This window comes from Calidris pugnax, unplaced genomic scaffold, assembly GCF_001431845.1.
Source record: "Calidris pugnax isolate Ruff unplaced genomic scaffold, ASM143184v1 scaffold196, whole genome shotgun sequence".
Lineage (NCBI taxonomy): Eukaryota > Metazoa > Chordata > Aves > Charadriiformes > Scolopacidae > Calidris > Calidris pugnax.
Genome location: NW_015091042.1, coordinates 5192859 through 5205370, shown reverse-complemented (window position 1 = coordinate 5205370; position 12512 = coordinate 5192859). Strand labels below are relative to the sequence as shown.

The 12512-nt window shown below is 38.7% G+C and overlaps 1 protein-coding gene across 1 annotated transcript in view; it reads left to right on the top strand.

The window, feature by feature from the left end:
- Positions 1-11339, top strand: part of TM9SF3 (transmembrane 9 superfamily member 3) — a 47817-nt gene extending 36478 nt beyond the window's left edge. Inside the window, exons 10-15 of the mRNA XM_014956333.1 lie at positions 1351-1490; positions 3094-3162; positions 3256-3402; positions 3826-3909; positions 4020-4096; positions 8330-11339. Coding sequence (XP_014811819.1) covers positions 1351-1490; positions 3094-3162; positions 3256-3402; positions 3826-3909; positions 4020-4096; positions 8330-8397 — 585 coding nt within the window. The 3' untranslated portion in view covers positions 8398-11339. The remainder of the gene's footprint in view (positions 1-1350; positions 1491-3093; positions 3163-3255; positions 3403-3825; positions 3910-4019; positions 4097-8329) is intronic.
- Positions 11340-12512: the final 1173 nt, after the last annotated feature.

The window sequence follows — 12512 nt, the reverse complement described above, 5'->3', positions numbered from 1 at the left end:
TAAAGTATGTGAATAGCCTTTCTTTATCCTGCAGTAACTGCTTCTTAAAAAAGTCAGTGTGTGGCTCTTAGACCTGGTCCTCCATCCATTGTTTAGGATTAATCTGCTGCCATGGACTTTGTGTCCTGATGGAGTGAAAGAGGAATATGTCTTCTATTCTCAGGAGGCACCAGGGTGTACTCAGAGCCTCAGGCAACCGTGCTTTTAAAAGGCAGTATTTTCATATTTGCATAGAGAAGGTCACAGGGTCAATATTCATAACTATAGTTATTGCATTACAGATAACTGTTCTGTCTCTGATTATCAATATCAAAATGTTAACACACTGGTTCCTGCTAATTGATTTTGTGCTGAAGAGTCACGAGTAGAGAACGTCTTGCAAAATACTTTGAATTTTAGCAAAAGTAGAGACTGGTTCCTGCTAATTGATTTTGTGCTGAACAGTCACGAGTAGAGAATGTCTTGCAAAACACTTTGAATTTTCTTGGTTTAGAAGATAAAAATATGTTTCATTCAAGGAATAGCAAAAGTAGAACTACACACATATACTGAAGAAAAGATCATAGAATCATAGAATGGTTGGAGTTGGATGGGACCTTAAAGATCATTGAGTTCCAACCCTCCTTCCATGGAAGAATTTACACACATATACTGAAGAAAAGATCATAGAATCATAGAATGGTTGGAGTTGGATGGGACCTTAAAGAACATTGAGTTCCAACCCTCCTTCCATGGTAAAATTGTAGGGAAGCTGTTCCATTGGAAAGAGCTGGAACATTGGCTGTGCTCTTGATTACCTGGTTGGTGGATAGTGGAGAAAAGCAAACCCAAAATTTTGCTTGGTAGCATTCTGACATGGCTTTGCAATTCTTGTTTGGGTTTCTTTCTTGGATTGGATTACAAATTCTGCACCCAGCAGTTAGAGTTTTTTATGCAGCTGCCCAACTGTGAGCTGTTAGCTCCCAGGGATAGTGTGCTCTGCCAAAGTTCAAGAGAAGCTGACAAAATTTTCTGTGATGAAGTACCGTGACGATTTCCATTTCATTCCTTTGCAATGTATTGAGTGTAACGATTACATGAAAGCAGTAAAAGAAAAAAATCTATAATGGTTCTCTTCTCTCAATGCAAGAAAATATACTCAACATTATATATATTAGGGATTTTCTCTGGAAATAGATCCTTCCATTTGATAAAATAGATGTGTATTGACTAATGCTTCATAACTAGGAGTACTATTCTACAGCAACGACTACTAAGGACTAATATATATGGAATAGGTTGGTTATATTCTTTTGTCATCTTTAACCTGGTTTTTTTTTTTCTAAATGTTGTTTTATTTTTTGCTTACAGGTGGCAGTGTGCTGTATTTGTTTCTTTGTCATTCTTCCACTGAACCTCGTTGGTACGATTCTTGGCCGAAATCTGTCAGGACAGCCTAATTTTCCATGTCGTGTCAATGCAGTGCCTCGTCCCATCCCAGAGAAAAAATGGTAAAGAGAATCATCCACGTTAACTAGATGTATTCACTTCAGTACATTTAAAATGGTTTTTCAGGTGTGATCATTAAAAGTTTTTTCTAGGATACCTGTTTTTTTTATTTCAATTGACTTGTGTCTAGAAGAACACCTCTGCTGATGTTTTCCTTAATACGATTTTTTCATTTAATAAAAACACCAAGTGCAGTTAATGGTTAACAGTTACAGCAAATTTTACAGTCCTGGATCACCAATTCACATTTGGCCTGAAATGCTCTTCAGTCTCTTATGTAAAAAGGATGGTACCAACCCAGTTCTTGATGGGTATCTCGAACTGAAACTTTTCCTCTTTGGTTAATGCCTCTTACAGATTTAGGGTTGAATGTGCCTTGGAGGCAGAACTGTTCTGTTTAATGGTCTTCATGTACGAGCTGAGACACATTTGCAGGGTGATGGTGGGGAGAAGCTTGCAATGCTGTTACCAGTTCTGTACTTCTGCTGAGGGTACAGAGCCTAAAATACTCCAGGTATACGGGTTGAATTGTGAATAAGCCGTTATTATTTTTGATGTGAATATAAAGGGGTGGGTGCCTAGTCTCAAAAGTAGACTTGAGTTTTTGGAAAATCATGAATGCAGTCACTTTTTCCTATTAATTTAATTCTGAGATGGAAGCAGCAAGCTATGGAAATGAAAAAGATCCTCAAAGGGTGTTTTTAATAGATTTTTCTTGTTTTCCCTGTTGGGAGGAATAGAACAGACCAAGTGAAGGGGGCACTGAAACATCCGAGATATCCAGGAAGTGCTGCACACTTAATCTCCTGTTAGTGCAGGGTTGTGCAGCTCAGATGCTGGGATTTGATTTATATTGTGACCCGTATCTTGGGAATCTGATGGATTTTTCTGGATCAGCAGGACAGATAAAAAGAAATAAGATACTTCTCCTGAAGCTGATGAAATTGCACACCGTCAACTTAGACGAGTCCCCCTATAAATAATAAAAGAAGCTGCAAATTAAATCACTGGTTACTAGCTAGATTCAGCATGATTGCAAGTACTACACAGAGGTCACCTTTAGTCACTGACAGTATCACCTACAGGTAGCTGAGTGTTCTTTTTTGGCCATAGGCTTATGACTCAGTATAGCATTAAAAATAAGCACTGCTTCTTAATTTTATAGCCTTTACTCTGCAAAATTTTCCTTGTGCTTTTTGCTGTATTTGAAGCCGCCAACAGCTTTTGAGTTTTCATTCAAGGCTAATGGATGTTATGGGGCTTGATTGCTTAGGCCCTTTTTTGGCAAAAGAGATTCTTTCTTTAAAATTCTAACCTTTAAGGCTGGTTAGATGCCTAATGTTGTGCCTGTAGGTGATAGGCATGAGACTTAAGTTTTGTTTCAGATTTCCCCAAGAATAACTCCTCCTTCTATCCATACACATGGCATCTTGGGGGGAATCTTCTTTCTGATAGGCTGGTATGAGACAGAAATGTTCTGTTAGCATGCTTTTTAAATAATTCTCCAAGCTATGTTAATTATCTGGTTATATGCCTTAATGTATTTATAAATGAATGATTAAAATTGTGCCTAATTAATATGTCCCCTAACTTAATATCTTTCAGGTTCATGGAACCAGCTGTTATTGTTTGCCTGGGTGGAATCCTCCCTTTTGGATCAATTTTTATTGAAATGTGAGTACGTCAACTATTTGTCAATATGATTAAGAAGATGGTAATTAAAATTCAATTACAATATCATCTGCTTATTTTGTTTACTCTCTTCAGGTATTTCATTTTTACTTCATTCTGGGCTTACAAGATCTACTATGTTTATGGCTTTATGATGTTGGTTCTGGTTATCCTCTGCATCGTGACAGTTTGTGTGACTATTGTTTGTACGTATTTCCTGCTAAACGCAGAGGATTACAGGTGGTAAGTATTGCATTATTTGCAGAATTAACCAGGATGTGAGAGTTTTGTAATGTTCTTCAGTCTAGATGGGTCTTTCCAGTGTTCCATTTCCAAATTTTATCTGTTGGGAATAAAAGCAGTTCTTGGATCCTTTGTGTAGAGGAGCTTTCTGGGTATATAAGCATCTGTGTGTGCATGCGCATATATATATAAAAAATATTATGCCAAGGCACACAGGCATATGAAGAAGGATCATCACTTGGTCTCAGTGTAGCTGTTGCCGTAGAAGCTTTTGTTACTTATAGCAGACAACATGCAGATTTTGTTAAATACATCTGTAGAACCAGTATGTTGTATTTTCAGGTTAAGATTTTAGCACATTGTTGCATCTTCTTGGGAAGCCTTTTGGTTTGATATATGATGTTGATGTGTGTTTACTTTCAGGCAATGGACAAGCTTTCTTTCTGCGGCTTCAACTGCGATTTATGTTTACATGTACTCCTTTTACTACTACTTTTTCAAGACAAAGTAAGTGATAGTTTTCTTGCTTATATATCAGCTTACTGTATTGCCAAATAGGTTTGTTGAGAAAACCGGGGTAAAAATACCTAGCATAAATTCCTGTCTTTCTTTTTCAGGATGTATGGCTTGTTTCAAACATCATTTTACTTTGGTTATATGGCAGTATTTAGCACAGCTTTGGGAATAATGTGTGGTAAGTTTCAAATGTATTTACAGTTTTCTATCGGAATTTTTCAGACTGTCGTGTTTATGATTGTAGCTCTGTTGTTTTGGTAGTGGAGTGTGTATGTTTGCAAGTTGTGCTCAAAAAAGCTTACAGTCTCTTTATAAAGAATCTTAGACTTCTCTGCTTATACTCGGTTCCTATCTAATATAGGAGTTTGTGAATTGTGTCTTCTGATAGGAAGATAATTTATGTACTGTGCAGAGATTTTTACCCTCAGTGTGAGCTTAAAAGACAGTTCTCAGCATAGAAGTAATCTAATAAAATCAAATATACTTGTTCACCTGTTAATTTTTATCCTTTGCTTTATGACTTTCAGAAAGTGCTACTTGATTCTTTTGCACTTTCCTATAATGTTGTTTGCTTTTTATGTGTATTATGTGTGATCTGTATTTAATACTTTTCTTCTTAGTAGTGAGTGAATAGTCCTATAGATTCTAGTGGAAGGATTTCTTTGAGTTAGGTATTTGAGATACACGATGTCTTACAGCAGCTTATTTTCTGTAAAGTATACATTTCTTGATGTCACAAGAGGGTGGGTAATTTCACAATGCTTTATAAAAAGGTGAGGGAAATCATCTCTCTAACTGCTGAGTACCTGTTCCCCTTTTCTCTCATACAATCTAATCTTGCTTCATCAGGTTCTTGGCACACTACAAGACTTCCCTGCTGTTCTGGTAGTCTTGCAGCCATTTTTTTTTTTTTTCTTTAATAGGCTTATACTTTCAGCTCTAATCTATTCTTTTTAGAGTGCTCAGGCTGGTATTGATTAAAACGTCTATGATGCAGAAGCCAAGCTTGCCCACCAGTTTCTGTAATTAAAATGTTTTTTAAAACATGGAAAAGGAAGATTGTCGAATGCTTTCTTATCATGGTAGGACACTACTTGATGGAATATTAGAGTAAAATTCAAATTTATTCAAAATCAGGAAATACTTTAACAAATTAAAGTTTATTTCCACAGCTCTATTGAGATTTCTTTTTAAGTGTGGTGGAAGAGAAGCTGTGAGATTCCTTTTTACTGAGAACTCCCATTTTCAGCATGTGGAGGGAAGGGGGGAGAAAAAAAAAAAAAACAACACAAAAAATCCCCTGTCAAAAAGCATTTGTCTGGGGAACTTGCTGCCATTGAGGTCTAACAAAGACATTTGTGTTAGAGAATTGCGCAGTGTGCGTGCTACCCACTGTACATCTCCTGTGAAAAGTGTGTGGAGCTGTGCTTTGGAAGCTCACACAGATGGGTGTCTTCAGTATCACACAGTTGGATGTGAGACAAAGGAGTTTAGGGTCCAAGGAAGCCACAGGGAAACTCTCTGGAGGTTTGTGTTGTCCAACTCTGGTTTTAGTGTCCCCGACAATGCCCAGTGAACTCAAATCCCACACGTAGAGGGATGCTTTGATCCACAAAGTCTGCTGCCCTCTGCAGAGCATCTCACTTCTGGGGCTGGACAGTAGGGAGCCCATGAGAACTTCCAAACCTTTTGAGCTCCACGTGCTTCCCTCTTAGTGACAGAAAAGAATAAAACTTACTCTCCAACTCAGTGGATGGCTTAGGAGGTGGGTAGCTTAGAAAGGCCTCTTTGCAATACCACACTTCAGCATCCAGATAAATAAGTATGATTGAAGGGCTTCTTAAAAAAAAAATCTGTGCTTACAAAGTCACAACTATAGCAAGTGTTAATTGGCTTGAAGTAATAGATGGGAATTAATAATTTTCTGGTTTGTGGTTGCTCTTCCTCACTATTTGGATTATTCCCTTTATTTAAAGGCTTGCTGTTCTGCTGAATATGCCTGTGGTCTATTTCTGCTAAACCTAGTAGGCCATAACCAAGTTAAACACCTTATCACATGGTGTTTATAGTAAATAAATAAAATCATTCCCTTTATTATAGAATTTATTTTTATTCAAATGAGCCGACTGTCCTGCATTTGTTTCAGGAGGACATTCTTTAGCTGTCATTGTCTAGGGTTTCCCCCTCCCCACCCCATGTTTTATTCAATGGTTGTGAAGTAGCCTTGAGGCTTAACCCCTGCCTTGAGTATTGGCCATTAGTGGCCTTCATGGGCAAGGCTCCTGTGATTCAGAATAGGTTCTGATTTGTTTATGGGCTTGAGAGCTTGTGGTCTCATGTGACTGCTACTCTCCGCTCCTCCCCCTCACTTCCATCTCATGCACAACATTCTCTAGATCCCAAATGAAACACAATTAGTGCTTTGTTCTCCCAAATCTCTGTGATATCTGGCATCGCATTGCTAGAGGAACCCTCAACGAACCAGTTCTGGAATGTATCTGAGTTTGGCAACTCAAATGGGCATTGAATGTGTTGGCAGCGTCGGCTTTAAGAGGCAAAACGTGATGACTCTTAAAACAGGAGTCCAGTGCTGTTATTTTGTCCTGCATAAGACAGAAGATGAGGTTCTTGACAGGCAGACAGACAGAAGATGAGTTTCTTGACAGGCAGAAGAACCTGTATGTGGTCCCATCTGACTCCAAGCTCCCATGATCTCCTCTGCACAGCCCATCTCTCAGAACACTACGGGTGTCTTCTCCAACTGCCTGGCCTCTGCTGTGTCCTCAGCACACTTACTGCTTGCAAGAACCAACCTGATCTCGTGTGTGCTGTATTTCTTGTATTCAAACTCTACTTTGTCCAAGTTTGCAATACAAATCCCTCCTTTGCTGGCCAGTAGGATGGTTGTCACGATGTTTCTACAGCTTGAAAATGCTGTGCAACACAGAGGCTGACTCCCTGGGCTCTTTACTACTCCAGTAGCATTGGAACAATGAATCAAGTTTGCCTTGTGGAGATTTCCTGATTAGATACCGATGTTGGGCTTTTAGGGCTCTGAAACACAAAATTCTGTGTAAGTTTAATGGCTGACCTCATGAATTACCTGAGCAGTCCCCAGGATTTAAAGAATTCTCTAGATTCTGAATATATCTGTGGTCAGCAATGCTAGCTACAGGTTTGCATGGCCTTAAACTCTAAAGGCAAAATGAAGGTTTGGCAGAATTTTTTTAGCATTGGTTAGGCTTTTGTGTTTAACACATCTTATGCAAGTCTGGTGCATCCCAGATCACTGAAAATACTGTTTCATGCTTTGTTCTTGGCTTTTCCTTATTGCTTCAGGGAAGCAAAAATATCTGTTTAGAGTCCTCAGTCCTTTACTGAGCATCCAAGTATTTGATGTTAGGACTTCTCTTATTTTTACTGAGTTATAGGTCCTTACTTCTCTATCCTTTTCTTCCCATATTTTATGATGTGGTATTCTGGCAGCCTGTCAGCAATTCTTTCTAATTCTTGCTTGATTTTTCAAATTCACTTCTGACCCGAGAGTTAGCCAAAGTCAGTATTTACTCTCATTTTGCTTGGAAGAGATGAAGGAGGAGCACTGGGGGGGTATTCCCTGTGGATATCCTAAGACGACAGCATTTACTGAGCCTGGCAAACCCAAGGCTCTGGGTTTGACCAGGTGTTGCTGAACCTCTTTCTCAGAAGAAGTCTTCGCCCAGCTCATTTCTTTCCATTTTCTAGCTGTTCTTAGTCCTGCAGTATTTTGGGTTTAGCATAAACTGTTGCCCCTATCAAAAACCCAGTGACCCATTCTTTTATTACTGCTGTGACAATGCATACTCTGCTCATGACTCTTACTAATTTGAAAACCACAGGTTGCAATTTCCTTTAACTACTAACTGCTACTAGTTTAATCTCTTTGTACGGACCTCCTTGGAGTTTAAGACTCCTGGGATGGGGATGTATTATTATTTGTGCCTTGTGGGAAGGAAAAAGCCATCTGCCAATAAAACACTCATCCAGAAGGCATGTAACTTATAATAAAAACCCGCCCTCCCATCCACCTTCCCTGCAGAGTGGGTGATTGTATGTTTTTTACCCTCTGTTCAGGAAAAGGGCCCTGGTTATTGGCAGCAGTGGGGGGGCTGCTATATTTATCGAGGCCAAGTGAGCATGGCCTCTTGGTAAGATGGCTTAATGGATTTAGATTGCTAGACTGGGGGAGTTCTTGCCAGACGTTCACTGGGAGCGTGGATAATTAGAGTTTGAGAACAAGCATTGCAGGTAATTTTCTGTGTGCAGAGTGCATGCTTTATGTGGCTCTCTAAGTGTGTGTGTTTTATATAGCTGGTTTATTTTTGGTGCTCACCTCTCTAACGCATTCGATATTTCTCGGTTTATTTTGCAGGAGCTATTGGTTACATGGGAACAAGTGCCTTTGTTCGTAAAATCTACACTAATGTGAAAATTGACTAAGGAAATAAGAAAATTGAACTATGGATCAGTTTCTGTTTTCTTGGGGATGAACTTGCACAAGAAAAAGCGAGAGAAGAGATTTGGGTTTCAACACTGGGCACTATATGGGTCTCCATTTTGTGGATGGCTTAAAAGTAACATCTATTTCATTGATCCTAGGTTCTTACTGACTGCTTTCTCCAACTGTTCACAGCAAATGCTTGGATTATATGCAGTAGGCATTACTACAGTACGTGGCTAATCTTCCCAAAAAAAAAAACAAAAAACAACAAAATACAAAAAACCTAGCTCATTAAAGATGAATAGACTAGCTCTCTTCAGTGAAGAGGACAAACGGTTTATTTAAAGCATTTGTTCCATTCAATAAAAAGAGGGAAACTTGGCTGCTAAAACTACTTGATTAGTAGTCTTCCTGGTACTTAACATTTCTAAATTATGTAAAAATGCTGTTCCAGAAAGATTACTCTTCTGATTTTTACTGCCATTGCCAGGATAGGAGGTATGTTTTATATTTTGACTCCAGGTGCTTTTTGGTTTATTTGCGATATCAACTATACCCTACACTCATTTGTTTAAAAAATAATTTAAAAAATATATAAAAAGCCCATATGCATGTAATATATCAGCTATTGTTCTAGTTGGACCAACTTCCCTTTATTTATCTTTAAAGTAGTATCCAGCTACATCTTAAATCCATCCAAAGAAAATACAGTCTGAAGACGGGATTCGTTCTCTGCAATGCAATTTACTGTACAGTTAGAAAGCAAAATGTTAAATGAAGAGGATTGTTTGTTTTTTAATAAACACCTTGAGGTCTAGATTAAAACAAAACCAACATTTTAACTGAATGTCTAAAGTGATTCTCCTTTTTTTCCAAGTTAGTCTTGCATTATTTTTATTTTTTTTTTGTTTGGGTTTGAATGAAGATTTTCCTTTAGACATTATACAAGGGGTAATAAGTGTATATAACATTAAATAATGTAACTTAGGTGTAGATCCCAAATGTATTTGGATGTACAGATTTACTACAGAGTACTTTTCTGATGATTCGGTGTAAAAATGTGTGAATTTGGGTGGCTTTTTCCATCTTGCCTGCCATTGCATGAAAAGTTGGGGTTTCTTCACAATGTGTGTATGTCATGCTTTTCTGTTCTATTTCCTTTCTCAAGCTCTTACAGGAATTAAATTTGTAATTTAGAACATTTTAATTTTTGTTAATCCTCTCTGGACACTTGTGTAACATCAAAAGCACAGTTGCTTTAGAGTGTTCAGAAAACTAAAATAAACTTTTCAGACAAAAAAAAAAAAACATGTTCCGATTGTGAAAATAGATGAGTTTGCAGTTGAAAAATGTTTGAAAGGGCAATATTGCTGAATGCCCAGTTTCTGTACACCATATTCCTCTGGTTTTCTGATCCCCAAACCCCATGCTTTGAATTTAGAATTTGCTTACGACTGTATTGTACGATACAGCTCCAAAGTGGATGACCAGCCCAAAAAGATGCTTCTTGGCTGAACTCTTTGTGGAGAAATCTTGATTTGTGATCCAGCGAGTGTACTGAGAAAGGTGGGGGTGAAATAAACGGGCAAATAAAGGTTAAGTCTTTCTAAGCTGACTGTTAATGATGCGCTGTGTTTAGCTAGAAGTACCCTGAATGTGTTTGTGAGGGATTTGAGAGCCGGTTGGCTTGATTTGGTTGGGTTTTATGTTTTTTAGGCATGTGCCACGTTAGGGATGTTTTCATCAGTGTGGCTGTCTGAAATAGAGCGCCTGCCACGGAGCAGGCAATTTCCTGAATTTAAACAATAAGGAGAGTATTTGTATTGATTCACACTGCATTGTCTCTCTCTAAAATGTACTGATGGTGCAGTAGCCGCGAGGAGAAACGGCCTTTGGGTTGGAGGTTGGGGGAACTGAACTGAGAGGTGACAGTGACGAGCAGAGCATCCCACGTACAGAGCTTCTCAAAAGGATTTTTGAGCTTTCACCTCTGATTGCCCCGGTCAGTTTTAACCAATCTGTTGGAAAATAATTAAGTTTTGCTTCAAGTGAATGGTTGGTGTCTGTACCCAAACACTGCCATTCAACAAAAGATAAGTTTGGGTTGTGTTTTTTTTTAAAGTACAGGCTGATTTTGAGATAAGCTCATAAATGGGGTCAACAGTTAGTTTTCCTTTGTTCCAAAATGTGGAGGCTTAAAGCCAAAAATGGGTTTTGTGTGAGTTCTCGCTAGTGCATATGGCTGTGGGAAGCCCTCTTTCCATCCATGTTCTTCGAAATCTGAACGAGAAATCATTATCTACACACAGTAAACCCATTTAAGTACTCCACTGAGATACAAGTTTTTTTTGAAGGGAATATTTTGCTAATGGCTCTGTTTCTCTGTTTAGAGCACTGCTATGTGATTAGTCCATCAGAAATGTCACCAAACCGTTTGTGAATTTCATTTAATCATATTTTAATGCCACAGAGTGCTGGGCTGCCTACTTGCTTTCTCTCTCCTTTGGCGTTATTAGTTCGTTTTTTGGGGTTTTTTTTGCATATCCAGATAGGACAGTATAGCTCTTAAAGCGACATTGAAAAGACTCTGCACAGGCATCGCTTTTGTTTCTGCAAGCACGTTCCTCTGGAGAAGTACCATGTTCCAATAATTGACATTTTTATTGACGATTTTATACTTCTGCCCTAGCCCATGAGTAAGTTGGGGGGATTTGCTTTGTTTTCCCCCTTTCCTTTTGGTTTCTGAAGGGGTGCAAAATGTGACCGGTTTCCAACAGCTTGTCATTATGGTGGTGGTTGGTTGGGGCAAGGCTGTTCATTTGCCTCCCAAAAAATCTGTGGATGTAGCTTGAACCATCTTGCTTACTAAAATTCGGAAGCTCTCTGCTTAGACGATGTAGTCCTTCCTCTTTTATGGAAGAAATAAAGATCTTACAGCCAACTCTCTTCTTCCTATGGTTGTTTCTTAGGAGTTTCTGGTTCTTGAATGGAGGCTTTATGGATAACTCTTCAGTTGGCCATTCGGTGCTTCTCTTCCCCCTTCTGGTGCAGAGAATTGAGGAAATAGTTGTGTAGCAATAACTGATCTTGATCGAATGCTTTAGATAAATACAATTGTAAATCTTTTCAGCTGAGGCAGAGTGCATATAGAAGGCTCCTCTGGTACTTCATGTTTGGAAAGTGGTGAACACTGGATTGGAGATAATGGAGACTGCAAATAAACATTACATTATGCCTTTTTTTTTTTGAATGTCTGAATGTTTTGAAGCCACAGTGTCTATTAATTCCTCTCCAGAATGACATTCCGAAGTGTGTAAAGGGGGGCACACAATTAAATTGTTTTTGGCACGATAGTCTAGGTGTGTTTCTTTAACAAATTCCAGCTTAAACAAGAAAACAACCAAACAAAAGAAAAACCAACTAAAAATCCCCAAAAACTTAATACTGTTGAATCTTAACACTTTTGGTGCTAAAACGGGGTAAAATTAATAGCATCTTTGTATCACTTTCATCACAGCAGAAAGTTAACATTTTACTCTTGCTTCAGCATCACCAGATCCAGCCAAATTTGCCCAATGAAGTAGATGTTGGCAGTTTCACTGAAGACAGCAAAATTGTCTGACTGGGAGCTGCATCAGCAATTTCTCCACCAGAATGTGGCCGAAAAGCATAAGCTTAGGGAAAAAAAAACCCAAGCCTCCTACCCAGTCCGTGGACTGCAGGCAAGTAAACTTGAGTGGTCAGAGCTGGAGTTGAGGGGTCCTCTTACCTTGAATTAATTCTTAATTGTGCAGGTTGTGGTTCATTTATTAAGAGTCAGTTGGTCCTGTAGGTTGATTCCCCCCTTATTTTTGATCCCAGGAGAGCCAGCAGATTAAAATAAATCGCCTCTTACCAGGGTCAGCTCTGAAGTCATAAATCACCTCTGTTGGAAGAAACCCACATTTCCAAATTTTGAAGCAGCTCATGTATGGCTTGCATTCTTCAGGAGCACATTTTCTGAAGAAAAACCCAAATTTTGATGCCAGTTGTTTTCCAAAGGCAGAAGTACAGAAGTGAACCTTGCAAAGAACGTTTGCTTTTGGCTAAATGGCTTCAGTGGGAAAATTCTCCC